The 27,847-nt window shown below is 34.8% G+C and overlaps 1 protein-coding gene across 1 annotated transcript; it reads left to right on the top strand.

Annotated features, from left to right (window-relative positions):
* LOC132624497 (uncharacterized) lies at nucleotides 1-27,847 on the top strand. The gene is made up of 48 exons (XM_060339266.1): nucleotides 1-331; nucleotides 1,991-2,162; nucleotides 2,728-2,799; nucleotides 2,932-3,000; nucleotides 3,080-3,151; nucleotides 3,326-3,397; nucleotides 3,518-3,589; nucleotides 3,676-3,747; nucleotides 3,830-3,901; nucleotides 4,002-4,073; nucleotides 4,171-4,242; nucleotides 4,900-4,971; nucleotides 5,115-5,180; nucleotides 5,427-5,489; nucleotides 5,584-5,631; nucleotides 5,763-5,806; nucleotides 6,151-6,539; nucleotides 7,551-7,746; nucleotides 8,952-9,095; nucleotides 9,284-9,402; nucleotides 9,483-9,693; nucleotides 9,790-10,027; nucleotides 10,133-10,283; nucleotides 10,418-10,776; nucleotides 17,193-17,296; nucleotides 18,673-18,847; nucleotides 19,525-19,596; nucleotides 19,712-19,780; nucleotides 19,864-19,935; nucleotides 20,246-20,317; nucleotides 20,425-20,496; nucleotides 20,571-20,642; nucleotides 20,747-20,818; nucleotides 20,923-20,994; nucleotides 21,091-21,162; nucleotides 22,293-22,364; nucleotides 22,535-22,600; nucleotides 22,886-22,948; nucleotides 23,032-23,079; nucleotides 23,226-23,269; nucleotides 23,687-24,072; nucleotides 24,152-24,347; nucleotides 24,835-24,975; nucleotides 25,841-25,959; nucleotides 26,202-26,412; nucleotides 26,490-26,727; nucleotides 26,805-26,955; nucleotides 27,109-27,847. The coding sequence occupies exons 1-48, from the start codon at nucleotides 232-234 to the stop codon at nucleotides 27,496-27,498; spliced, it is 6,066 nt and encodes a 2,021-aa protein (XP_060195249.1). The 5' UTR covers nucleotides 1-231; the 3' UTR covers nucleotides 27,499-27,847.

Raw genomic sequence — 27,847 nt, 5'->3', positions numbered from 1 at the left:
GATGTCAGCCATTTTTCTTTGTAAAAAAAGAATAAACTATCACGTCTGCTTTGTCTGAACATACATAGATACAGCAGTTCCCTGCACCAATCATTTCCAGCTTTATGCGCACTTTCTTTTTGCTCTTTGCTTGTTTATTTTTGGAATACATATATATATATATTCCTCCTAGTGAACTTGCACTTTTTGGCTTATCTTTGTGACACATTTTTGAATCTTGAAAAAAAAAAAATGTATCCATATGGAAAGACCAGAACACCTTGGATTGTGAGATTACAGTGCTGCTTCTTGTTCTTGATATTTGCAGAGTGCAAAGTGCCTCAAGAAGAAGGTATGTTGCAGCTCTTTTTCTTGCTTTAATGGGTATTTTTGGACTATGGGAAGAAGGGGGTTGGTGAGGTACTTTAGCAGATTAAGAAATACTATAATTCTTGGGTGCATCTATCCTTCTATTATAATTTGAAGAGGATGAGGAGTTTTGAGTTTAAGAAGACAAGAAATGGGTGGAATTACTTCAATTTAGTGAAAAGGTGTGATCTTTACTGTTTTCAAATAGATAAATCATGGATTATTAAAGTTAGTTACCAAATTCCTGAAATTAGTGCCAAGTCTAGTGGTTGGGATGTTCCAATCTAGGAGATATTTTTATTTGCTTGTTTTGCCATGGAAGTTTGGCTTTGACTTTGGGTCAGTTCATAATTGTATTATTTCTTGAATTTTGCTAATATCTAGAAAGACTAAAAAATGAAACTTTATTATGCTTTTCCTTTCATTGCTGAAAGTTTGGTCTTATTGTCCAAATTTATTCAATTTTGTAGTTCTGTAAGAGCCCGTTTGGATTGGCTGTTTTCAGTTTTTTTGAGTATTTGGCTGGCCAGCTTAAAGTCATTTTGTGCTTAAAATAAGCTCAAAAAATTGGGCCCATTTGACTTAGCTTATCTAAAGCAGCTTATAAGCTGAAAACAGCTTATAAGCCAAAAAAAATAAGTTAGACTACCCCAACTTTTTTTTTTTAGCTTATAAGCTGCAAACAGCTTATAGGCATAAGCCCATCCAAACAGGCTCTAAGTCACTTTTTTTGGTGTAATAATGTTTTAAGCCTGCAATTTCTCTTGATGTTAATATAAGGCTGCAGTTTCTCCAGTGTCTTCATGTATTATCAAATGTAGACTGTACTAGCCCAAATGGCTTGTAGTAGCGTTATTAGGCATTTTAAGGTAGTATCATGGCCATGGCTTGGGTATAGTCTGACCGAATAATTTGATAGAAATCAGGTTCAGTGCAAACTTCTAGTGGAGATAGTGTGTAAAGCCCCCTCTAAAGCTGAGCACTTATACTCTATACCTAGAGTTGCATTATTTTATAAGTCATTTCTATCCTAGAACTATAAGTAAAAGTTGATATCCAGAGAATTAAAGTTGTTCGGCACACTGAACTGGTGGGAGTGTCAGGTACCTGGTGGAATAGCCGAGGTGTATGCAAGTTGGCTCTGACAATACCATTATATAAATGGCAAGTCTCCTCATAAGCCCTTTACTAGCATCAAGTGCATGAAGTGGATAATTCTTTCTTATATGATTACTTTTGCGTGAAGTGTACTACACGTCGATATTCTCTTGATAGACTTGGTGTATCTCAGGAGTTCTTCTGATGGAGTGCATCTAGGTCCCTTTTATAGGTGTTAATTGTCAGAGAACGCTTATTAGTTCACAATCATGGCACCTAGGTGTCACATTAAGGGATGAAACATTCTTTTGAGCAGCCTAATCTTGAATCTTTCTGCTTTCTTTACAGATAGAAAGTGTTCAGTAGTTTATATAGTTCTTTTCAATTTGATGGAAGCACTACATAGAAATCAATTTTTCTGAACTTCCTCAAATGAACTTCTTGGTTATTATCAGTTGTAGTTGTCAAATACTCCAGTACCTTGGGTAGGACTGCATAGTGCAATCTATAATAGTTGATTTGAACTTTACTGATTGTTTTTCAGTGGATGTCCTCCAACAAATCGCCAAAACAATGGGTGCTACATATTTGAGTTTCGATGCAGATACATGCAGAATTGAAGAGGTTAAGGTCACAGTTAAGCCACTTGGATGGTCTGAGAATATTGTTGAATGTGATCGTGAAAATGGAAGTGAAGTCTACCACATCACAAAAATGTGAGGCATTTACACCTTATTACTAAATCAAGATTGATAAAATTGTTTCTAACCTTCTAGTTTGTCATGCATGCTTTATTTCTAGTGCTACAATAGTGATAGATGTGACCAATATCTACGTGATTATCAGTGTTACCCCAGAGCCAGCTTGGGGACAATCCCACTTGATGTTTGTCAGAAATAAGATTGAATGAACAAACTCAAGGAATTTTGCAGTGAAGAGGTTTCAGATTTTCATGAACTTAACTTTCCCCCTGACCAATATATATGGTTACTTAAAAGGTTTATTCAAACTAATGTTTTCCTGGAGCTTGTAAAGAGAAACATTATAGGCTATGCTTTTATCGGGTTCTGGAAAATCCATATCAAAACAGAACTTTCCTTCTAGTGACTTCATATTAACTCTTCTTTCTAAAATTGACTAAATATACCACTTATTATCTGATTTCTTTTATCACAAGCAATCATTCTGTACTTCTCTTCATTTGTGTACGTCCACATCTTTTTTTATTTCATTGCAATTGGTTCCATAATTGATGTCTGTATATTATTTTCACTTATGCAGTGCATTAAAGGGTTTAAATCTTCCAGGAGAACTCCCACCTGAATTGGTAAAGCTTCCCTACATCCGAGAAATGTAAGAGCTACTCTCGACCATTTTCACAATTGAACTTTTCCTAATTGATCTCACTAGCCTTTTTTTTTTTCATGCCAATATCAACATCACTCACTCAATCTTTTTCCTTTTTCTATCTTGCCCTGTTTATAGTGATTTTGCATACAACTATCTCAGTGGTAGCATACCAGTTGAATGGGCCACGACACAGCTGACTAACATGTAATACCAGTTTCTTTCCGGTTGATCAGTTTTGTCACGTCTTCACTTGCAAATTGTAATTGCATACTTTTTGATCCAGCTCTGTTCTTGTAAATCGGTTGTCCGGGGAAATCCCAAAGGAGTTGGGAAACATCAGCAGCCTTTTGTACCTGTATGTATCGAATTTCTAGTCGAACTTACTTCTATGATATCGGTCTGGATATTGGATTCTCTTAACTAGATGAAGACCATAAAATTTTATTATATTATTGGTATATATAGCAAAAGAAGTGCAGTGGTCATGTTTCCCAAATATAATTTTGGTGATTGAACTTTTTTCAATCAGGAATCTCGAGGGGAACCAGTTTTCAGGCAATGTTCCTTCTGAACTAGGGAAACTGATCTACTTGCAAACTCTGTAAGACCTCTCTTTTCTCATCCACTTTGTTATCTTCTCCTACTGAAGAATAATTGGCATTTGGCACGTGAATGATTGATGCATAGATGAGTGGGTGATTATTCCTTTTTCTAATTTCAGGTTTTTATCCTCCAACCAATTGGTGGGAGAGGTGCCAACTTCATTTTCTGAACTCGTAAATTTAACAGATTTGTAAGACATAAATTCTAGCCCAGATTCTTTTAGCTCCTATATTTTTCGTGGAATAGAATATCTCACAGTATAATTTTTCTAAACAGTAGGATAAATGATAACAATTTCAGTGGACAGATTCCAGATTTCATACAGAACTGGAAACAACTTACCAAACTGTAAGATCTTTGGAAATACCTCCCGAATTTCAAAAAAGAAAATTGGCAGAGTTTCTAAACTTTTTCTTGACGATATATGAAGGGAGATGCATGCCACCGGACTAGAGGGTCCCATTCCATCAAACATATCTCTTCTGAATAAGTTAACAGATTTGTAAGTACAGAACTTTTCGACATTACTTAACTATTTTTCATTAGGTTCTTGTAGAGCATTTACTCTCTGCTGGTTCTCTCATGGTCAATTTTGTATACAGGAGGATCAGTGACATAGGTGGACCAGCTCAGACATTTCCTTCACTGAGTGATATCGCGGGCATTCAAACGTTGTAGGTCAAATTATACTGATATGTGGAAACCATTGTACAGTTAGAGTGTGCTATTAAGCATCCTATCTTTCGTTAAGCTAATTAAAAATGGATACAGGGTATTGCGAAACTGCGGCCTTTCGGGAGAGCTTCCTGTATATATTTGGGCGATGAAGGATCTGCAAACATTGTAAGTTATGGACTTACTGTTTGGCAAAATGAAATTTTGGTGGTATGCGACACATAATTATTTTTCTGCCACATTCAAACTTCTTCAGCTGCATTAAAAATACATGGTATCAAATTGAGAGAAAGCTTTTACATGGTTTCCTGTCTTCCCCCGCTGTCTGTAACCATTGGATGCTCTGAGGTCACACTATTTACTGTCCTTTATTGGTTCCTCTTTCAGTTAACACTACATTCTCCAGTCAAAAATATTGGGAAATCATTGGAAATATAAAGCCCCTTTTAATTTCTTTATATGGAAGGTTGAAATTTATCACAGCTAGTTTGCTCTGTGTGACTTGAAAATGTTTAGCATTTCCAGTTCTTAAAGATAATTGAGGCTGATAGGGAAACAAGGCGGCTGCTTCTTAATTAGTATATGACACCCTGATATCAAGAGGTTTTATGCTGCTCTTTGCTTTTCATTAAACGTCTCATCCTTCCACTTATTGTATCTCTCCAGTACATTCTCTAGTCTAACATATAGAGTTGACTCTTACATATTTTGCTCCTACAATATACATGTGGCAGTTGTAAGAGTTTGTGCGCACAGATTCGTATCTTTGTTTCCTCCTTCTGATAAGTACTTTATAATCATGATTTTCTGTTTAATTTTCTGCAGAGACGTTACCTTCAACAAGTTAGTTGGAGAAATCCCAAACAATATTAGTTCTAGAAGTACGCTAAAGTTTGTGTAAGTTGAATTACAAAGAGTGGATTCTCTCAAAAGTGACGTCCTTTTTATGTTTCTATAAGAAAATTAGAGTATGAAGTGTATAACACACTCTTGTACTTCCAGATTTGCTCTTGCCTAACTGCTTGATGTTCTCTGCATAGGTTTCTTACTGGCAACATGCTGAGTGGAGATATACCAGACTCAATACTGAAGAATGGAATAAATGTGTAAGTGTACATTTATTAATATTTTAATTTCATAACAATCTCTGCTGGTGTATGATGGGCTCAGTCCTTGCGGAACATGTGACAGTTTTTATTCATAAATATAGTGATCGTGCCGTGGCATGCGAAAAGAATTTTGACTCGTTCATGTTGGCATTATTTCTTCCACATTTTTGTCTTCATGTGAATCTCACAACTGCTTGGTTCATAATCGGGAAGAAGCCATCTAACAACATCCGTTGCATGCAGTGATCTTTCCTACAATAATTTTACCTGGCAAGGACCTGACCAAAATGCTTGTCAGCAAAACATGTAAGGAAAGGTCCATTTTTGTTAATTCATGCTCTTAAGTTATTTATTGGATAATCATAAGCATCTTTGGTTCTGATAATTATTCCTTCTACAGGAATCTGTATTTGAACTTGTACAAGAGCTCTGCAGCAGTAAGCCCCTTGTAAGATGATTCTCCTTATTATTCTGAAAACTTAAAATTCTGATTTCTGATGAAACTGAGCTTTAGAAGTGGTTGCTTTCCTATCTGATTCAGAGTTGAGTCTAACTGCTTCTGTGCTTTAACTTCTACAGAAAGAGAATTCTTCCATGTACGAAGGATTTCACTTGTCCTCGGTGTAAGTATGTTCTTTACTTCTCTGGAAAGTTATTCAATTTCATATGGAATATGAAATCCAACAGTAGCAAGAATCTGACAATATATCTTTAGCCACTTGGCCTTCCTCTTCTTCACTCGAATAGCAAAATTGCTCAACTATACAAGAGACTGTAGCAAAGTAGTTTCTTTTTTGATATTAAACACAGAGACATTTAAGGTTGGTTTCAGTCCTAAAGTCGTGTATCTACAGTTTTTAGGTGATTTGAGTATTCGCAACCTAATCATTGGAAATATTTTCTGTTAGATCGTTTTCCGACTTGTGACAAATGTTTTGAGCATCTAATTCTATTATTTCCTTGGCAGATGGGTGTTCGTTGCATGTTAATAGTGGTGGAAATGATTTTGCTGTAAAGGAGAGCGATAGAGAAGTTGATTATGAAGGAGATGCAGGAGTTGATGGTGGTTCTGCTAGATATTTCAGTACTTACACCAATTATTGGGGATTGAGTAGCACTGGGGACTTTATGGATGATAATAATGATCAAAATGCACGTTTTATTGAAAGTACACCATCAAAAGGCCTCTCTGAATTGTACAATAATGCACGGATGTCTCCCCTCTCACTCACTTACATCCGTTATTGCTTGGCAAATGGGAGTTACAATGTCAGCTTGCACTTTGCTGAGATAGCTTTTACAAATGATAGCACCTATACCAGTCTTGGAAGGCGTGTGTTTGATATATACATCCAGGTTGGTATTTTTTTTTTTTAGAAAAAAACCTTTCTATACTGTTAAACTACATTAGATGTGTGAAAATAGAGGAAAGAAAAAGAGAACTTGTATTGGATTTGGTTGTAGGATGACATACAAGATGCCTCCACATATAGAAGTTCAGACAATTATAAATATGGTAAGCTAACCTAAATGAAATAAGGATTATTACATATGGGAAGTTACCCCTACAGACTTAGAAAAAATGCTCTCTACCATTAACCTAGAATATATTTTAACACATCACTGCATTAATTCTCCTTCAACAAGCCTTCCAAACTCAAGGTGATAAAGCAACTCAAGTTTGCAGATCAAAAGTGAAAAGTGACAGGCTGCTACTCAGACAAAATCGAGTAGGAGTTACGATTGAATTTGAGGGCATTCATGTTGCCAGCTTAACTAGATGGTTAATGAGAAGCAAGCACCGCGCCAGCTTGATTGGATAGCTGGCAATCAACAGTATTTGACTTGGTGATGATTAATATTCACATGACTCTGACCCGATGTTGACTAGAAACACGTTTCTGTACTAGTCGCAATAGAAACACTCTCTAGGAAGCGAGATTGTGCTGTCTGCATGGTGACACATTAGCTAGCTGGACAAATAATAGGACTGTTGATATTTGGCACGTGCTGCCCAAAAGATGGCTGAAGCCTGGAAGAGAGAGGAAAGGAGTGGTGCTGCTGGACCTGCAAAGAGAAAAGCCTTGTAAAATTGTTAAAAAAAATAAAAATGAAATTAAAAAAAATGAAAAACTTTGTCTGGCCTGAAGCGTTAGATGGAAGGTATTAGATCAATAACAAGAAAGTAGAGTCTCTTTATGTAGAAGTTTATAATACTAGAATACAAAATTTTATCTTTCCTTTATACTGAGATGTTTGAATTGGAAGAATATCGTATACTATTAATCTGAATATATTATAACATCTCACTGAATTGATTCCCCTGACTTTCAACAAGATACCTACACAATATTCTTTCTACTTCAGGAGAAATTAGTTTGGAAAGACTTCAATATTGTGAATGAGGCTGATGGAGTTCAAAGGCCCGTGGTTAGGCATTTTAACACCAGTGTCACAGATAATACTTTGGAGATCCGATTTTACTGGGCTGGCAAAGGAACTACCAGAATTCCATCTAGAGGGCATTACGGTCCGCTAATATCTGCTATTTCACTCAAACCAAGTAAGGTTCCTCAACCTTCATCATTTTAAGGGGAATATCATAGTGTATCTACTATTACACTTATCACTTCGGTTTCCTTCAAGTATATTGTGTATTTATGCATGCCTCTGTAAAAAACTAACACAAAAGGACATGTATCATTTTGAAGTCCCACAGAGATATTCTAGAGATCGTACATATCATATGACCAGGTTCATACATGATAATTTAATTGCTTCTACAAGAAATACTGCAATGGAGTGCATGATTACATGCTCTGTTAGGCTATTTGTGAGGTTGACAATGTTTATAAACTTCCGTTGTAGAATATAATTGGTCTGCTATCTAAGATGATCCATGTCAATATGTGGGGAATTCTGATTCTTGCCATTCTTCACCGTGCTATTTGAACACCAGTTGGCTTCTGAAATTGCATAAGATAACTGGTGGAGTATTTCTCTGAACAGTTGATTTGCTTTGGTTTCTTCAGAGTTGCGACATTTATCTTGAGACAAGTAAAACATTATCAGCATCAAAAGCCAATCTGTGAACTTTAAATCAGCCTGCTTGAATGATTGAAAAAGTAAATTTTCAATAGCATTCCTAATTTATTATTGGAAATGTTTCTTTGAATTAAGCTATTAAAATTTGTACCTGGCTTGATCTGCTTGTGGTTCTGTACCAACTATAAGTATTAGTATGTTACTGATCTATGATGCTACAAGCTCTCGTAATTCTTGATGAGTGTAGCTTTTACTTCCCTGGAATTCTGAAATTATTTGCCTCTCTTTTATAGACACGCACTATATTTCTTATTAGCTATTCATTTGAATGAACAATCAAAAGCCAAGTTAATTGGTCCTTGCAAGTTCCGGGCTTGCAGCAGACAAGTTCGATACTAATATTAGAACTGTTTAAGTACAGCAGTTGTGTTTGCCATTATCTCTGCCTAAAAGGGATGGAGGCTGTATATTTTTAGTAGTAATGTCAAGGGGGGAAAGTTCACCATTTATATTGATGTTGTTTGTAAGCTGATGGTTTAGAAACGGAGGAAATCTATTTGGATGAGCGCACACATATTGACTTTGCTATTATTTTCCCATGAATGACATATGCATGTTGAAGTTCTTTCTAATCAACTGGTTGACTCTTAACTGATTGAATCTCATTTTGCTATTACACGTACTTCTGCATACACTAATAATCTTGTCTTCATTTCTGTGCAGCTTTTGGATCTTGTTCAGAGGAAGATAAGAAGAGTGTTACTGCTTATATTATTGTTGGAGTAGTGGCTGCATGCATTTTCCTGTTGGTAATGAGCGCACTTTGGTGGAAAGGCTATCTGCAATGCAAAAAGAAACAGAGAACAGGTGATCATTGAACGAGTGTTAGAAAGAAGTAACTTTAACCAGCAAATTTTGTGACTAGGCTGATGATCCATGCTTTACTGATATGAAAGAGCACATTGTAATGAAATGATGATCAACGAAACTCCATATCCAGAAGCTGTGAGTTGTAAATAGATGATTAACCAGTAAAGTCTATATTTCCATGACAGATTTAGAGGGCATGGAGCCGCAGACCGTTTCTTATACTTTAAAGCAAATAAAGGCTGCCACTAATAACTTTGATGCTTCTAACAAGATAGGGGAAGGTGGTTTTGGCGCAGTTTTCAAGGTATTATTCTGGTAACAATAGTAATGTAGTATCTTCTTTATCATTATTGTTTGTGAACTCTGACCAAATATTTGATGTAGGGCCGGCTATCTGATGGTACTTCGGTTGCAGTGAAGCAGCTCTCGCATTCATCAAGACAGGGAAATCGTGAATTTTTAAATGAGATTGCCATGATTTCTTGTTTTCAGCACCCGAATCTTGTTAATCTGCTTGGCTGCTGCATTGAAGGGACTGAATTACTGCTCGTATATGAATACTTGGAAAATAATAGCCTTGCTCGCGCATTATTTAGTAAGTTACACCTTCTCTTTTAAGAAAAGTTTCTAAACTACTACCAGTTCGATCTCTATGAAATGCCCATTAACATTTTAGTATGGACAACTTTAGATTCAGAGAAAAGTCAATTGATACTTGATTGGCCGACAAGGGTCAAGATTTGTGTTGGGATTGCTAAAGGTCTGGCTTACCTTCATGAGGAATCAAGCCTTAGAATTGTACACAGAGACATTAAAGCTACTAATGTACTGCTAGATAGAGATCTAAATCCCAAAATTTCGGACTTCGGGCTAGCTAGACTTACTGGAGATGATAATACCCATATTAGCACTCGAGTTGCTGGAACAATGTAAGTTCTGATGTAAAATCCAAACTAGATTTCTTTATTGCCTTTATCTTATCAGCAGTATGGTTAGGTAAAATTTGTAACATAATTGTATGTTAATAACTGCAGAGGATACATGGCACCCGAGTATGCGCTATGGGGTTATTTGACCTACAAAGCAGATGTCTACAGCTTCGGAATTGTCCTCCTGGAAATTGTTAGCGGCAAGAACAACAATAACTATGCGCCTTCTGATAATTTCATTTGTCTTTTAGATTGGGTATCTTTCTTGTACCCTTTTGCTAATGCACTTCAAGAAAGCCAGACCAGTCTACTAATTTTAACATTGAGAGTCCTTTTAACTTTTTTAACTATGAACTCTTGAAGTTGCTAGCTTATAAAACTTTATTGTAGGCCTGTCACTTGCTACAAAATGGAAAAATAGAGGAGCTCATTGACGATAAATTGGGTTCTCACTTCAGCAAAGCAGAAGCAGAAAGGACCATAAAAGTAGCACTATTATGCACTAGTGCGACGCCATCACTCAGGCCTATAATGTCTGAGGCTGTAGGCATGCTTGAAGGAAAAAGAGATGTCCCTGATGATATCCCAGAAGCAAGTATGTATACTGATGATTTAAGATTTAAAGCCTTGAAGGATTTTCAACGAGAGAGGCAAATTAATCAAAGCGCGTCAAGTAGTCAAGCTCAGTTAGCAAGCGTCCAAACTGCCTCTGATCTATGTGAATACAATCCAGAATCAAGATCTGACTGACACTTTATTGTGTATTCTTATTTAATCTCTTGCCGGTGTAGCTGTGTCTTATGGTTCGTGAGGGAATGCATTGGTTCAAAGCCCCTCATCGAGGTACGATTGTTGTAACTATTTGTTCAATTCTTTTGTGAGTAAGATTTCTATAAAATGTACATAAATTAATCTCCCAAGAAAAAGTGCGAGGAGCTATATTTCTCCAGCTCTGCATTTTTGCACCTCCTAGCTAGATTTCAAAGTTGTATAAATTTCTGCCTCGTTGCGCTACACCTGAAATACAGACTATATGTCCTTCTGTAGACAAAAAAAGATTCATTCATCGATTTGTGTCTGTTGTACGGCAACTTTTTGTATGGCAAAGAGGACAGTGCATATGCTAAAGAAATAAACATCATTTTTGGTGAAACTGGAGTAGTGTTATTTGAGTCATAACACAGTCAATTTATGTAAGTAACACACTTTTCCACTAGTGAGTTAAAATTATATTCCATCATATATGAAAAATCGAATTCTTTAATATCTAATCTGTTTCTTTGGATCCTTTTCCACACACAAGAGGGACTAATTAAGTATAGAAGATAACGGCAGTAATGACAAATTATATTGTAAGTTCTCAAGATGGTGCATCAATTGCCTTAAAGAGATAACGACGTTGCTTGTGCTCGAAAAAAAATAAAAAAATTACGTAGCTTGTGTTCAACCTAAGTTGAGTTCTTTCTGGTGATTATTTTCATTTGAATCCTTATTGGTAAACTCATAAATTATTTGGTGTAGTTTTATTTTAGTGTTAGAGAATGGATTTGCAATTTAATTTTTATTTGACTGGTGCACCAAGCATTTTCATTATTTGTTAGATTTGTTATCTTGTTCATCTTTGGAACCAGAAGATTCATTTAAAAAATTCATGAAATCGCGCCGATGTATGAACAACTTAACGATTTTATAACTAGCTCTCACATTATTGCTTATTGTTGCTTGAAGTGAGTCTATTTGACTTTTATTTGTTTTGAATATTTAACTCCAAAAGTTTCCCGTTTCATACATCACTTCATCGCTCAATTTGCTCAAAGAAATTAATTAAATTAATCGTTATTTCAAAGATGGGGCGTTCTGTACGTACCAATATAAGTACAGGTCATTGCTTATTGACTTTCTAACTCCAAGTCAATGAAAGATTATTTAACTTCTAATAAAGGGTAATTGACGAGATTAATCTAGGATCGTACGTCCTTACTAAGAAGCTTTGCCCTTGTCCTTTAATATAGTAATTTATAAAGCATGTGAAATCATTATTAATTTATTAGAGAATATGATCATGATGTCTTTTGCTTATACAGTTTTGGCCTCAAAATCCTTTACAAAAAGGGTTGAGTTACGTATAATATTACAAGAATGAAGAATGTACTTCAATGGATATGGTAAGAGATTTAGTTATGGACGCTATAATAAGAAGTATTTAATTAGATTTGTGGATTAGGCTGTTTCTGAACGCTATATCTAACTAGTGGGTTAAGAAATCTTTTTCACCAAAGACACTAATTTTATTTCATTTCTTGCTAGTGAGTTATTAGCTAGAGGAATAACGCGAAAATTAAAATTGTACTGGAATGTATCACCAATATAGTTACACCAATCGCTTTATTTTCACAATGGCAAAGATTGGATGTAACGATAGTAATAATCCGTGATAAAAAGCGTTGTACCATGTGGTCGATCACTTGAGATTGATAGCCTAGCTATTGAAATGTTCCGAACTCTTGCCGTGTATTTTTGAAAAGTTTCCAAAAAATAATTCATGCGCACGTTATAACTAGATATCCTAATGGACATTAGAAGTTTTACGCAATAAGTATTTATAAACTGATCTCTTTTTTTAATATATGTGTATACATAGACACGCACACATATAACAAAAGTCACATCCTTTAGTTTCTTCTTCTTTCTCCCATATGCCAACAATTCCAAAGGCATCTAATGTGAAGCAATCAATTTCTCCCCATTCATAATTACTCTCCCCATTCATAATTACTGACTGATTAACCTTGTCTCTTAAAAATATTTTAGTTATGGCAATAGTGCAAATTTGGTCTGTTCATCGTTTGATTTTGATGATTTCTCTGTAAACACTTCAACAACAGAAATACCGGGGTTATACACTGTTTTGTTCCCTTTCTTCACTGATCGTTTGTTTCTTCTTTTTGTAATTCACGTTATCAAATGTTAGAATACCCAAATCTCTAAATTTTTCAACTTGAAATTTAAATCTGATCAAAGATTTCTCAATCCTGAGAGGTTCTTTGGAACCAAGCAGAACCCACGCTCAACGCTCCCTCTGATTAAAATGATTTTCTGAGAATTTTCTTAACGTTTCTCACTAGAAACCAATGCCTTCATCCATGATTGATCTACTTATAACTTTGTATATCTTTATGCATTGTTTTGCATATATAGCCAGAATAGATTAATCACGCATGGTCAGACTTCTAATTATTAATATTAATATGTTCATGTAATTAACTAAATACATATAAAGTATTTTGATTTGCCTCTTATATACTTTTCTCTCTACAAAGAGGAAATGAAATAGAAAAATATGAGTCTAATGAGACTTTTTAGTATGAATTCGAAGCACATATAAACATTTAATGCAATTTACTCATTATTTGTCCATTTATTAAAAAAAAAAAGAATTGATAATTTATCAAATTCCTGTCAAAGACATTAACTAATGAGAAATACTCATAAATCTGTATCTACATAATCTTGTTGCATGATTAATAGTATTATTTAAGAACAACATTTAAATAGGAAAGCAAACAAGGAATCTTACCTATATAATTTTTTCCCTTTGAAACAAATGTTAACTTCTCAATCCGAGTTGGTTCTTCCAGAACTTGATGCATAAGGCATGCAATGCTTTATCTATTTGGAGTTGCTTTTTTCTTTTATTTTTTCCATATATATTTTCCCTCAATACTTTTTACTTTTTATTTTTCCTTATGCAAATTGTTTCTTTGTTAAATTATTTTTAGTAGTACAAAAGTTTTATCTCTTCTATACATCAACAGAATGTATTAAAAAAAAGAAAAAAAAATTAACTAGTATTCAATACCGCCCATTATAATATCTCATTTATGTAATTTTCTGGCTACCCATTTCTTAAAAGAAAAAAAAAACAGTGTTGATGTTGGGGGTTAGTTGGTTACCAATTTGGAATATTCTATCGAAAAGGTATCGATCGTGGCTTAGTGCCTAATCTAAATTTTATTGCTTCGAAGTCAATAATGGACTATTTGTTTTTTTTGACTTTTATATGAGGTCTAAATAATGATGAGACTAACTGTAATCATCCTACTTTAAATTCTTTAATTCATAAATAATTATCGCGAAATCATTATCTGAATTCTGAAGTATGAGAATATGAGTGCTGTCCTGCTTTTGTTTATTATCTGCTTTTATAAATAGGATCCAGGTCCTCCATAAGTGGTGTCCAATGATTTGGTTCACTATCTGACTACTTGAATTTATGTTAGGTAAGGCCGTGGCGGATCCAGTATTTTCATTTAGGGTGTTCGGAAAAAAAAAAAACTAAATATATACTGTAATTTTTTGCCGAGGGTGTTCAAAAGTTAATATATACACGTAAACACTGAAAATTTACCTTGTATATACACTGTTATTTTTTGCCGAGGGTGTTCGGGTGAACGCCCTCGACAACACGTAGATCCGCCCCATATGCATTAAGTCTATATTTAATGATACTCCTTCCGGATAAAAAAAAGAGTTCACTTAGTCATTTTTACACCCCTTAAGAAAATACTAACTCCTAGACAAAAATAGGTAATTTGACTAAATTACCCCTAATTAAATAGGCATTAAGATTTGATCATATGACATTTAATAGGGGTAAATATGGAAAAGTAAGGTTAATTCTTTCTTAATTTGTTAAGTGGACTCTTTTTTTTATTCAAGAAAAAAAGGCTACGTGGACTTTTTTTGATCCGAAGGGAGTATTCTCTAGTAGTAGTTGTAAACCTGTACCGTCTCATCTCAGTATCTCACCCATTACATTGATAGAAAATAAAATGTCCATATCCTATAATTACTAACTGGTTATTGCCATATTTCAATATTTATTAGTGAGAAGACCTTTACGAATGAAGTGTCCACAAAGCTGAAAATATCGTCATTATTAATGCATAGTATTATTATCAACAGGGAGTTTCCTACGCAACCAAACTATGTCACTTTCATGACATGATTTATGATATTAGTCGTATTCAGATTTCAGCGTAAGAAAATTTCCAAAGTATGCCAATTTCCAAAACCTGCAGAGGCCTTCACAATAATTTAATATAGTTAAGCCAATGTTGGTATGGATAGTTCAATTATTTGTATTTTTATCATTTCAGACAAAAAATAAAATTGTAGTTAAAAGTCAAATAAAACTATATAATAAGATTTCAGAAACAAATTGGTTGAGTTTGGCCACATACCTTCCCAACAAGTGCTTGTTAAGGCAACATTTACGTATATACATATTCTAAATCAACATAATTTTAATTCTAAAAGGCAACGTCAGTATTCAAATCACTTGTTGAGCAAAGGGGCCATGTTTTAAAAAATTTTTTCTAAAATTTAATGGAATCAAATATTCTTTCGTTTCCACATCATTTTGGAAAATTTGTTTTCACACCTAGACTGGTAGACAACTATGGGAAAATTCAATGCAATTATAAGATTATTATACAGAAAGAAAAATTTAGGATTACCGAACAAGGATTGGATGATTGGAAAACAAAGTTTGAAACTGATAATGACATACCAACAAAATTACAATTTGCCGCACGGAATTTCATATTCATGCATATTCGTACATTTATAGGAAAAGCATAACATTTTGCCTAAGATTGAAATTGGTAAGATAATGTTACTCCCAAATGCCAAAGTTTAATTAGATGGAAAATGAAATTAATATATTCATAAAAGAACTACTCATATAATTAATACTCTTGTAGACTCGCTATCTTTCTTTATTTTCTATTCTAGTTTCACAATAAAATTGCCATTTAAAAATTCTCATATAATTTTCCACAGAACATTCTATTCAAACGACCTTAGGCAATAACACTTTTCCTCGAACTCAATAATTATCTTTTTTTCATTTCTCTTCTTTGAAATTAAGGGATAGTGTAGCCTTTTTTTGTAGTATCTAAATATACAAACATATTATATCCACATTTATAAAAAAGGCAAATCACGGTCTTGTTTGGGTTAATTGATTGTAGATAGATGAAAAATTTTGATTGCTGAAAAATGGTTTTAAGTGTTATACTTATTTATAAATAACAATTACATATTTAGATACAAGTATTGAAATTGATAATAAAGAGTTAGATATGTTAAGTAATAAAAATGTTGATCTTTTTCAAAGGCAAATAAATAAATCCCTAATGCATGCTAGACTAAAAGTTACTCAAAAGAGCCACAAGACCGCTTATACTGAATCAAATGAAAGATGCTGCGACAAGATTGGGATGTGGTACTTGTTTTTGGTGTTTTATTAGTTGTCCTATTCATATGATGATGTTCATTGTCTGGATCGTCCGAAAATTACTTACTTTGTCACCAATCGACGTATATTAAGAATATCAACAATTGTCCTATTAACCAATAAAAGATGTGGTGCAGCACATGAGGTTGTTTTTTCTTTAACCAGAGCTCTCGGGTTTGAGCTTTGAGTATGAAAAAATACTTGGTAGAGAGCGCTTTACCCCCAATAGAGCTCTACGCGGTGCGAATTCGGATATAATCGGCACCGGATAAAAAATTAAATAAAAAAAAGTATTGTCCTATTCATATAACATTTAAACATATCAAGAATTTAAATTTATTTTTAACTAATAGAAGTTGGAATTCTGATGTATATTATTTCTATCACCTTTTTAATTATAAGTTTCACAATTTTCTATTATACGGAGTACTATTTATAATATACTATCGAAAACCAAATTAACATTTTATTCTGAATATCTGCATCTCATCCAATAGAGGCACATAAACTTGGATGAGAGTAAGATAAGTCATCAAGTATTAAAATACCAAGTGGCTAGCGCCAGTGGCCCACGTGTTACTGTTCTCTAAAGTTTCATTTTTCCCATTAGAAATTTCTATGAAACAGACAACTTGTGTTATGTATATTGTATAGACTATAGTTAGTTGGTAAACAGCTAGCTCAGTTTACACACATATTTTTTATTTATGGTACACTGTTTTGAATCATATAGAACCTTTAGCCTTTTAGATTATAAACCAAAAAGAAAAACCAAGCATTCAGGCTCAATCATTTCTTGGATAAAATTTTAATTGTACATTTTGTACGTCCAACAGTACTGTAGCACGTGTTTTGAGCTTGAAGGAAAAAAATGTTGCCACTAAAAACAGCTCTTCTTACATGGATTCTTGTAGTGAACTATTTCATGTTGTTAAATTTGGGTGAGTCAAGAGTTGCTCAAGAAGAAGGTAAAAATTCTAGCTTTTTTCATTTTTGGTGGTTGGATTGAGTGAGTGGTGCATGAAGGGTATATGTATTTTACTACAAAGTCAAATTTGTGCAAGAAATCAAGAATTCTGAACTGTTTTCTTTTTTCTCCTCCTGTTTAGTAAAGTTTCTTGAAATAAGATTAATTCTTGAGTCTCTAAAAGAAAAGTATAGAGTAGAAGGCTAGGATCAGTTAAAATTTTTGTATTAGTAGAAAAATGGAGCATGTTCTCTAGTTGTTGCATGAATTTTGGGGGATTAGGTTTGTTGGAGTAACCATTTTTTTTTTTGGGCTATTGTAAGTTTGAGCAGTCTCACTGTTAATTTTGCTGTATAGTTATTCTAGTCTTCAAATGACTCTGTCTTTCTGTAAGGATTATTCTGTGCTATGGGGACTCTATTTAAAGTTCTTGTTTGAGTAAGTGTACTGCAATACTTAAGAAAGCTTCCTTGTGATGGAATCTTACTTTAGGGTTGGAAAGTTTAGACTTACAAAAACAAAAGACTGGGAATTTTAGTATTATGTGAAGGAACCAATGCAATCTGGTGAAAGAAGGTATTCAAATGATGCATAATTTCACATGGGTTCTGCACGTTTGCTGGGGGAACTTGCTGCATCTTTGTAGCCTAACTCGAAAATGTTGAAACTAATAGGGATGATTACAGGATGAGAATATACTAAAAACGGTATTTGATGGTTTTCTGGCCAATTGATCATCGATTCCAAAATGTGGGCAGGGGAGTGGGGCTTGCATTTGAAATTCCCGATTTTGTTTGGTGATATTTACTATTTAGGGGTTTATGTTGGCACTGGTCTATTTATCTATGACAGAATCTTTGCTTGAATCTATATACTTATTTCCAATCTTAGATTACTACGAGGAATTCTCTCCATCCCTTGGAGAGTACATTAAGTCCTATGTTTCATTTCCATCCTAGACACTTATTGAAGCATAGCGATTCAAAGTATTGCTAAATATAATATGAATTAGTAGCTTATTCGTCACCTCTGCCGTAAGGATTCATCACCCTCCTATATATTCGCTATATCCCAGGACAGGTTAATGCATCTACCCATGCTGCTTCGAGGTTGAGTGAAATTGAGCTACCAAATTCTTCATTTCTGGATACTGATATGTAGTTTACCACACTAGAGGAACTTGCATGAACAAGGACATAGCTTTTGATCCTTTATGCTAGTCTACAAAAGGCTGACAGGAAATGTAGGATTCTACATATTGCACTAGAATTAGACTTGCACTTATCTTCACCTTGAATTGTTTTGCAACTATCTCGCAAGATTTGCATCATTGGGCTAACGATCTGTTATTTGGCATATGCTTTGGCAATTTCTCAGTGAATATTCTGGAACAAATCGCCGTTACAATGGGAGCAACACACTGGAAGTTCAATGGTGAATCGTGTCAGATTGGAGCAGTCAGGGTGACAACTGATCAACCAAGTTGGTCCGAAACTGATGTTAAATGCAACTGCAGCATAGGAAATGATACTGCCTGCCATATAGTAGCTATGTAATTTCTCATCATCTTGCTCGATTTGGCTATAGCACTTCATATGTTTGGAGAGCCAACATAGATTATTTGGAGCAAGTAGCTATTAAGTTCTAAGTTACTGAAGCCTTGCCATTTCTGCTAGATAACCCATAACTATGCTTAACTAAGTTGTATTAGCATTCCATTTCCTACATCTTTGCAGCAACCTTAAAATTAATCCTCGTACAATTAAAAGAAAAGATAAAAGATATTGGAGGAGTATTGATCTTATGTATGCAACCTTACTTTACATTTATGCAAGAGGTTGTTTTTGCAGCTTGAACCCGTGACCTCCTGGTCACACATCACAATCTTTTCCATTGCTAAAAAAAAAAAAAAAAAAAAAAAGGAGTTCCGTTTTGCCAAATATATAAGCTATGCCTTTTCCAAAGATCTCTTTTATCTTTATTGCTTGAGACTGTGTACAATGCATTTTATATTTCGTGAAATCTTAGGCTTCCTGAGATGTGAAGAGCAAGTTGATATCATTGACTGTTTTCACTTTTGTGTGCATTATATTCATCACCATCGTTGAGTGGTTCCTATCAATATTTTGTGACTATTGGTTTCATTTTCTAAATAAGAATAAGATATCTATTTCAAAATTCTTAGATAAATTAAATTACACTGTTTGACTCTTGAAATTACTTATGCAGTACTCTTAAGGGTATTAGTCTTTCTGGAGTTCTTCCACCTGAACTGGTAAAGCTTCCTTACATTCAAAAAGTGTAAGAACCTTTTGAATGCCTATTGTCACATTTCCTTTTATTTCCCATGGAATCTTATTCAATGTTCAAATTTGATAAGCATAATTAACTGAATTCACATTTTCTCAATTTTCAGTGATTTTGCATACAATTACCTCAGTGGTAGTATACCAATCGAATGGGCGTCAACCCAGTTAAATTCCATGTAAGCGCCATCTAATATATTGTTAAAATAGCTGTTATGAATGTTGTTAATCATCAATTGTAACTGCAAAATTTTTGATCCAGCTCTGTTCTTGTGAACCGGTTGTCAGGGGAAATACCGAAGGAAATAGGAAACATTACCAGCCTAACCTATATGTATGTATCAAATTTTGATTCTCTGATCTGATTTCTCATCTTCATTTATTATGTAGCTGTTTGGACAGCTTTTGGAGAAATTTTTTGAAATAAGTTTTTGTCCATTTTAAATTACTGAAGTTTTCTTTTCAAGTATAATTAGTGCAATGCTTAACAGCTTTTATGCTATAGTTTGTTTTTCTCTTTGAAGCAGTATCGGACATGCTCTTGTTCATTAATCTAAGCATCATCTCATTTCCAATTCTGGTTATTTAATTATCTTCCCAAAAAGATCAGCAGTGCACTAATCTATATAGCAATCTTTGACCAGAAACCTTGAAGGGAACCAATTCTCAGGCGTTATTCCTCATGAACTAGGAAAGTTGATAAACTTAAAGGCACTGTAAGAACCTTCTTTTTCCTTTATCTTTGAGGTCTGTCCACGAGTGTGATTCTGAGTGATAAATAGATACCTGAATATCCAATGGAGAAAGATGATCTAAATTTCAGGATATTGTCTTCCAACCAACTGGAGGGAGAGCTGCCAATATCACTCTCTGGACTTGTAAATTTAGCAGATTTGTAAGCACATAGTTCTACAATTATTCTTCTAGCTAGTCATCTGAAAACTATGTTTAACAATATTTTGTTTGCAGTAGGATAAGCGATAACAATCTCAGTGGGCCAATTCCAGATTTTATAGAGAAATGGAAACAACTTACAAAATTGTAAGAATTTCTCTTCTGATGCCAGAGAATCTTGAAAGATCTTTGATAGCACAATAATTTCATAGTCTCAAGTATTTAACACCTTTTTTGGATAATGAATGAAGAGAGCTGCATGCCACCGGTTTAGAGGGTCCCATTCCATCAAACATATCTCTTCTCAATATGTTAACCGATCTGTGAGTGCAGAACTCTGAAATATTGAGACCTAATCTAGTTCTTTCTTTTAGTTTATGGATCTCTTTACAGCATCAAGACTTCTCATGTTGAATCTCTTATTCAGGAGGATTAGCGACATAAAAGGACCAATGCAGGAATTTCCTCCTCTAATTAACATGACAGACCTAGTGATACTGTAAGTTACTTTGTAGTTTATTCCAATTATTATTGGCATGATGGCATCTAAATTTTGATGGATCTCTTCTTAATGCTGTTAATTAATTGGATTCAGGGTATTGAGAAACTGCAACCTTTCTGGAGTAATTCCAGGATACATTTGGCAATTGAAAACGATACAAACATTGTAAGTAGTTCACATGCAATTGTGCAAAAAATGAATATTCCTTTGTCTGCATGCATTACATTCATCATCATTACATGTCTGATGTTAAACATTGTGTCCATGTGCAATAGCCTTGAACAGTACTGTCTGTCAACCAATATCATCTGTGGCTCGCATAGCCCAAGGGGTTTAATACATGACATTTAAGCTTGAAAGATTTGGTTTATGATTTCACTTTTTACCCCTTGGGACTTAATTCTAAATGGCACAAAACAGAGTAGTAAGAGTTTATAAGTTGGTTAGTCTGTCTTCTTCTGGCTTATATCTGGCTTCAAAAGAGAACGGAACAAGTCAAGGCTGTTCAATAAACAGAACTCACAAGGCATCATAGAGCTATTTATTTTCTTTATATTTTCTTGTAGCAGTGATTTAAAAATCATCAGATTCTGTGTTGTTCTGGCTAATCTCTGACTTCTCATGTCCTGTGTCTGAAAATGATGGAACAATCGTCAAGGCTGTTAAATATACAAATCTCAGAAGGCATCATAGAGCTATTTTTTTCAATATTTTCTAGTGGCAGAGATTTAAAAATCATCAAATTCATTATAGGTGAATAATAATAAGAAGCAAAATGCAAATGAGAGTGCTGCACATACGAAAATTCCTAAACATAATCTGCAAGGTTGATCAGCTTAATACAATTTCCTCTCCAGCCAGTTTGTGAATACACCCGATTCTAATAGCCATAGATTCTGGAGCTGGAATAGAAGTTGGATCATGTATATAACAATCATCATAGATGTGATCTACGAGCCATAAACTGTGTGAAGCATGGTGAGTAAGTATCCGTATTGAAGGTGTTGTCAACAGCAAAAAACAAAGTGTTCCATCCTTACCAAAAAAGAAAAAAGTGTTCATCATAACCAAAACTTCAGTATCGTCTAAACTTTGTTTCTTATCCTTTTTCTTCTGTCTGTATAGTAATACACCGTCTTCTCTAATCTAAATGTTACTAAGGTACTATGACATTCATGTAACTCCAGCAAGGTTTTATGATTTGTAAATGGGCCTCCTCCTTTGCCCCTTCATAAGACTCCAGACAGAGAAAAGAGCTTCTTATGTCTTGTGTTCTATGTTTGAACTTACTGCAGGGATGTTAGTTTTAATAAGCTCGCTGGAACAATTCCGGATGACATAAGTGCAAGAAGTATGCTTAAATTTGTGTGAGTACAATGCCAAATTTTGTTTTTCTTAAGTACTCATAAGATGGCAGTATTGCTATTATCTTTATATCAAGTGAAAATATATTTTGTTCTTTTTACCAAAGCATGAAAAGTTACATTCACTATTTTCCCACATTAATAGTTACTTTACTGTGTTACTGCTTCAATAGGTTTTTATCTGGTAACATGCTCATTGGAAATATACCTGCCTCAATCTTGAAGAACGGAATAAATGTGTACGTGTAATGTCTGTCTTTATTCTCTTTTATTAAATATTTGTGTCTCATATTGGTTTGAGATGAAAGTGTAAACATTTCATGGCATCATATATGCAGAGTGTGAATTTTTCAGAAACATAGTTAAATAGCAATATCATGGAAATTATTGATTTTAATTTATTGTTTCTGTGTATAGTTCCACAGCTTCTTTGTCTTTTTCACCTCTTAAATGCTAATGGATTGCATTCTTATCATTATAATACTTCGGATTATGACATCTAAGATTTCGAATTGCATGTACAGTGATCTTTCCTACAATAACTTTACTTGGCAAGGCCCGGACCAACCAGCTTGTCGGCAAAACACGTCAGTGAATCCTTCTGTTCGTATCTCTTTAATGTTTTTAGTGACAATGTATCATATGTTTCTGATACTTATTCCTATGACAGGAATTATTACATAAACCTGTACAAGAGCTCTGCAGCAGCAGGGAATCTGTAAGATGGATCCTCTCATTCTTTTTGTTTCTCATATTAGCTTTTACAGCTTCTAAAATAGAGAAATGAATGCTTTACTTTAAGATTTGTTTCTTCCCTTCTGAGCATATATCTAAGGCCAATCTCTCTTGTGCTTTCTTCTACAGTAAGAATGTTCTTCCGTGTGCAGAGCATTTAACTTGTCCAAGATGTAAGTATATTTGTCCTCACTGACAACTTTTTTTTTTTTTTGAGATATTGAAGTGTTTGCTATAATTTATCAAAAGAAGAAAATAAATTAATTTGAAAGTGTTTCTCCTTACCTACTACACGTGCAGAAAAACATATCAACCGATTAAAAAGAATAGCTGAAAGATACTGCCTGCAAGTTAGCAAAGAATGTGCTGTCAGTTACAAATATTTCTATTTTTTGGACCAACACTCTTGAGATCATGTATCCTACTGAATTCTTGTTATTAGGTTTTCAATAAGTGACATTTATATATCTCTAAGCATCACAATTTTGGTAGTCTTTGCTTCGTGTTGTAATAAGGGTCTATGTTTTTTTTTTCATAGACTTTCCAGATATATCTCTCTAGCCATCCTAATCCATTTGCTTTCATGGCAGATGGGTGTTCCTTGCATGTGAATTGTGGAGGAAATGATGTTTCTGTTAAAGAAAACAATAGACTAATTGATTATGACGGAGATGCTCAGGTTGAAGGTGGTTCTGCAAGATATTTCCGCAGTGATAAGTACTGGGGATTTAGTAGCACCGGAGACTTCATGGATGATGCTAATGATCAAAATACACGTTTTATTGAGACTATACCATCAACTAACCTGCCTGAACTGTACAATAGAGCACGGGTTTCTCCACTTTCACTTACTTATTTCCGTTATTGCTTGGAGAATGGGAGTTACAATGTTAAGCTGCACTTTGCTGAGATAATATTTAAAAATGACAGTACATATAACAGTATCGGAAGGCGCGTCTTTGATATATATATCCAGGTGCTTATCCTGAATGATGAAGTTCTTTTTAGAGCTATTAGCTGATTCACATTCTCGACTAATCTTCTTTTGGTTTTAGGAGAAATTAGTTTGGAAGGACTTTAATATTGAAGAGGAAGCTCGTGGAGTCCAAAGGCCTGTGATCAGATACTTTAATGCCACTGTAGCAGATAGTATCTTGGAGATCCGATTTTATTGGGCTGGCAAGGGCACTGCCCGCATTCCTCTTAGGGGACATTATGGTTCACTCATATCAGCTATCTCGGTTGACCCAAGTATGTATCTACGTACTTTTTCTTATTTTTGGGTGGATTTGAACTGAAGGAGTAAATCTTTCTTGTTCTCTTGAACAAGAAACTGAATTTTGGTGTTTCCCTGGCATGTTTCTCATTTTATCTAACTGGCCTCCTTATCTTGTCAATTATTTGTTTTTCACTCAAAATTATGGTAAAATACAAATGGAAAAATATATTCTTATTCATCATTTTGATGCAATAATTAGGACCAATGAAATTTTTAAAAGGTGGAGAAAAAATGAATTGACAGCATTTGGCAAGTGGAGATGCCCTAAAGGCTTGTAAATGGAGCCATAGCTTGGAATCTATGTTCTGGTCTATGCTTGAGTTAGGATGAATCTGTAGATAGATGGACTTTGTAATGCATACAGCTTCTTCAGTCTTTTAAATGAATGCTGACCTGCATTAGTGGTTCTGCTCCCTTAGCTGCACTGATTTACCCTTTTTTCATTTTGTTTTGGTACAGATTTCAAATTATGTTCAAACAAGGACAGAAAGACCACAATAATTTATATTATTGTTGGAGTTTTGGCTGCATGTATCACATTTTTCGTATTGAGCATACTTTGGTGGAAAGGCTGCCTATGCAGAAAAAGGAAAAGAAGAGGTGAGCATGAAAAGTTTTTAAAGTTGCAATTTTAAATAGTAGTTAATCTGCTCGGTGAATGGAATTCATTGTACATCCAAAGGTGATCAAAACACAAACATGTTCATATTGAGGGTCTTTAAAATCAAAAACCTTGTTTAATGTAATAGCTTAACACGTTGATTGACCAAGGAGATTCAGTTTTTTTTTTTTTTTTTTTTTGAAAACCTGGGAGATTCATCATTATTGTATCAAATCCAGAAACACCTTAATTACTGCTAGAACCACATCTTTAAGGTGCCAAATCTTACTGGTACGTGAATATTAAGAATGGTAAAGGTATTATTGTACCTTTTTCATCTACAGTCAGTATGTATTTGATCTTTTTCATAACCTTTCAATCAACATAACTATAAGCTTTCAAAGTTATCATGTCTTGTTATTATTACTAGTCTGATGACTCTAATGTATCCCTTCATTATGTGTTTCATAAACCTTGTCAAACTGTCAATGCTGGACAAGAGTTGATTGGTAGTTGGGGGACCCTCCCACCTCCAACTGTTAGACCAAAAGTTAAGAGTCATCAAGGGGAAAAGCTGGTAAAAATCCATGGCTACTCAAACCCCCCCCCCCCCCCCCCCCCAACCACAGGGATTAGGAGGGGTGGGTTTACCATATCAGAGAAGAAAGCCATGTAGATATAATGCAATGATTGTAGGATTTCCTACCTCTTGGTATACTTCTTGTATACAGGCTAGTTAATGCCCTTATTGTTAATAATATTCTTACTTCTTCCAAAAAAATATATATAATGCAATGATAAGAATTTATTTATCACAAGAGAACACAAAAATCAATAACTCATTTCTATATATTTTTTGGACAGATCTCAATGGTGTAGAGCTGCAGATGGTTTGTTTTACTCTTAAGCAAATAAAAGCTGCCACTAAAAACTTTGATGCTTCAAACAAGATTGGAGAAGGTGGTTTTGGTCCTGTTTACAAGGTATGCTAATAATTGGAAGACTGGTGATTGTTCTTTTATTTGGACTCCATGTCATGTTGTACCTCTGCTTACGAGACTTGGTGCTGTTTCCAGAAGCATGTAAACCTTCAAAGTACATTACCCCAACCCTTCTCGGTCTATGCACGGTCATACATATGTTGCTCAAAATTTATCTGTCTTAAGCTACTGTGTGCTGTTCTGTCTTCTTAACCCATGGAATCTAACAAACAGATCTGGTGTAGGGTCAATTACCTGATCGTACATTAGTTGCAGTGAAGAAGCTCTCCTCTCAGTCAAAGCAAGGCAACCGTGAATTCTTGAATGAGATTAGCACGATTTCTTGTTTGCAACACCCCAACCTTGTTAAGCTTCATGGGTGCTGTATTGAAGCAGACCAATTACTGCTCGTATATGAATATTTAGATAATAATAGCCTTGCCAGCGTTTTGTTTGGTAAGCTTTTCATGTCCTTCTCTTTATGTAGAAATCTAGTTATCCTCTGGTCAAGATTCTCAGTGGTGAATTTTCAGGTTCAGAGGACAGCCGATTGAGATTGGACTGGCCTACAAGGTTTAGGATCTGTGTCGGAATAGCAAGAGGTCTAGCTTTTTTACACGAAGAATCAAGCCTAAAAATTGTACACCGGGACATCAAAGCTACCAATGTGCTTCTGGATGGACAGCTAAATCCCAAAATCTCTGACTTTGGACTAGCTAGACTAACTGGAGAAGAGAAGACTCATATTAGTACTCGAGTTGCTGGAACGATGTAAGGTCACTTCATTTCTAGCTAGAAATCTGAAGTGTACTTATGTTGATAAACCTTCTAATCTTAACCACCTGCAGAGGATACATGGCACCAGAATACGCACTCTGGGGTTATTTGACCGACAAGGCAGATGTTTACAGCTTTGGAGTTGTACTTTTGGAAACTGTCAGTGGAAAGAATAACAATAACTACATGCCGAGCGACAATAGCATTTGTCTCTTAGATTGGGTATGTCTAATCCCTGTTTGCTTGCTGTTTCTCTGTTAACAAGGCTCAGCTTGAAAGTTTGATGGTGAAATAAAGATATTCTACTTCTTTCTTCGTCATTTTTACTCCTTTATTGAAATTACTAGCTGTGTCTGAAAAGCTACACCATTACAGGCCTGTCACTTGCAACAAAGTGGGAGTATAGATGAGCTTATAGATCAGAGACTGGGTTCTGATATTAACAAACAAGAAGTTGAAAAAATAGTAAAAGTGGCACTCTTGTGCACTAGTGCCACTCCCTCACTCAGACCTATCATGTCCGAGGCAGTGGCTATGCTTGAAGGACGAATTGCCATTCCAGAAGAAATTCCAGAGGCAAGTATTTACTCCAACGACCTGAGGTTTAAAGCCATGAAAGATTTTCATCAAGAGAGGAAAAATCAGAAGTTAATTGGAAGCCAAACTCAAAACACCATGACAATACGAACTGACACAGGCTCTTCTTCTGCATCTACTACTAATCTCTTCGATACAGTTCAGTTTCAAAATCAAACGGACACATAATATCATTTCATTCATATCAACCCTGGCTCGTTCCAGCTTGTTGTGTTCTTGAGGTACAAGAGCACTCCACGGGTATTTAAACTTGTAATTAAGCAATTTGTTCAAATTTTTATAGCAGGCTTGCTGCAGCTGTACATGTAAATATATGTTCCAGTTTTGAGGCTAAGGATGTAACACTCTTTCTTCTTCTGCTGCAATTCTTTTTTCCCTTCTTATAGGAGTAGAAGGATTGATCAGATATCTTACCTTTGAAACATGAGAGCTTTTTGTTACACTGAATTCACTCAACTAATATGCACTCTAAAGTTAACGTGCACCACTAAATATTCAGATCTATCCTTTGGAATTC

Source organism: Lycium barbarum, chromosome 12, assembly GCF_019175385.1.
Source record: "Lycium barbarum isolate Lr01 chromosome 12, ASM1917538v2, whole genome shotgun sequence".
Lineage (NCBI taxonomy): Eukaryota > Viridiplantae > Streptophyta > Magnoliopsida > Solanales > Solanaceae > Lycium > Lycium barbarum.
Note: the sequence above shows the minus strand (reverse complement) of the source record. Positions and strands in the feature narration are given on the sequence as shown.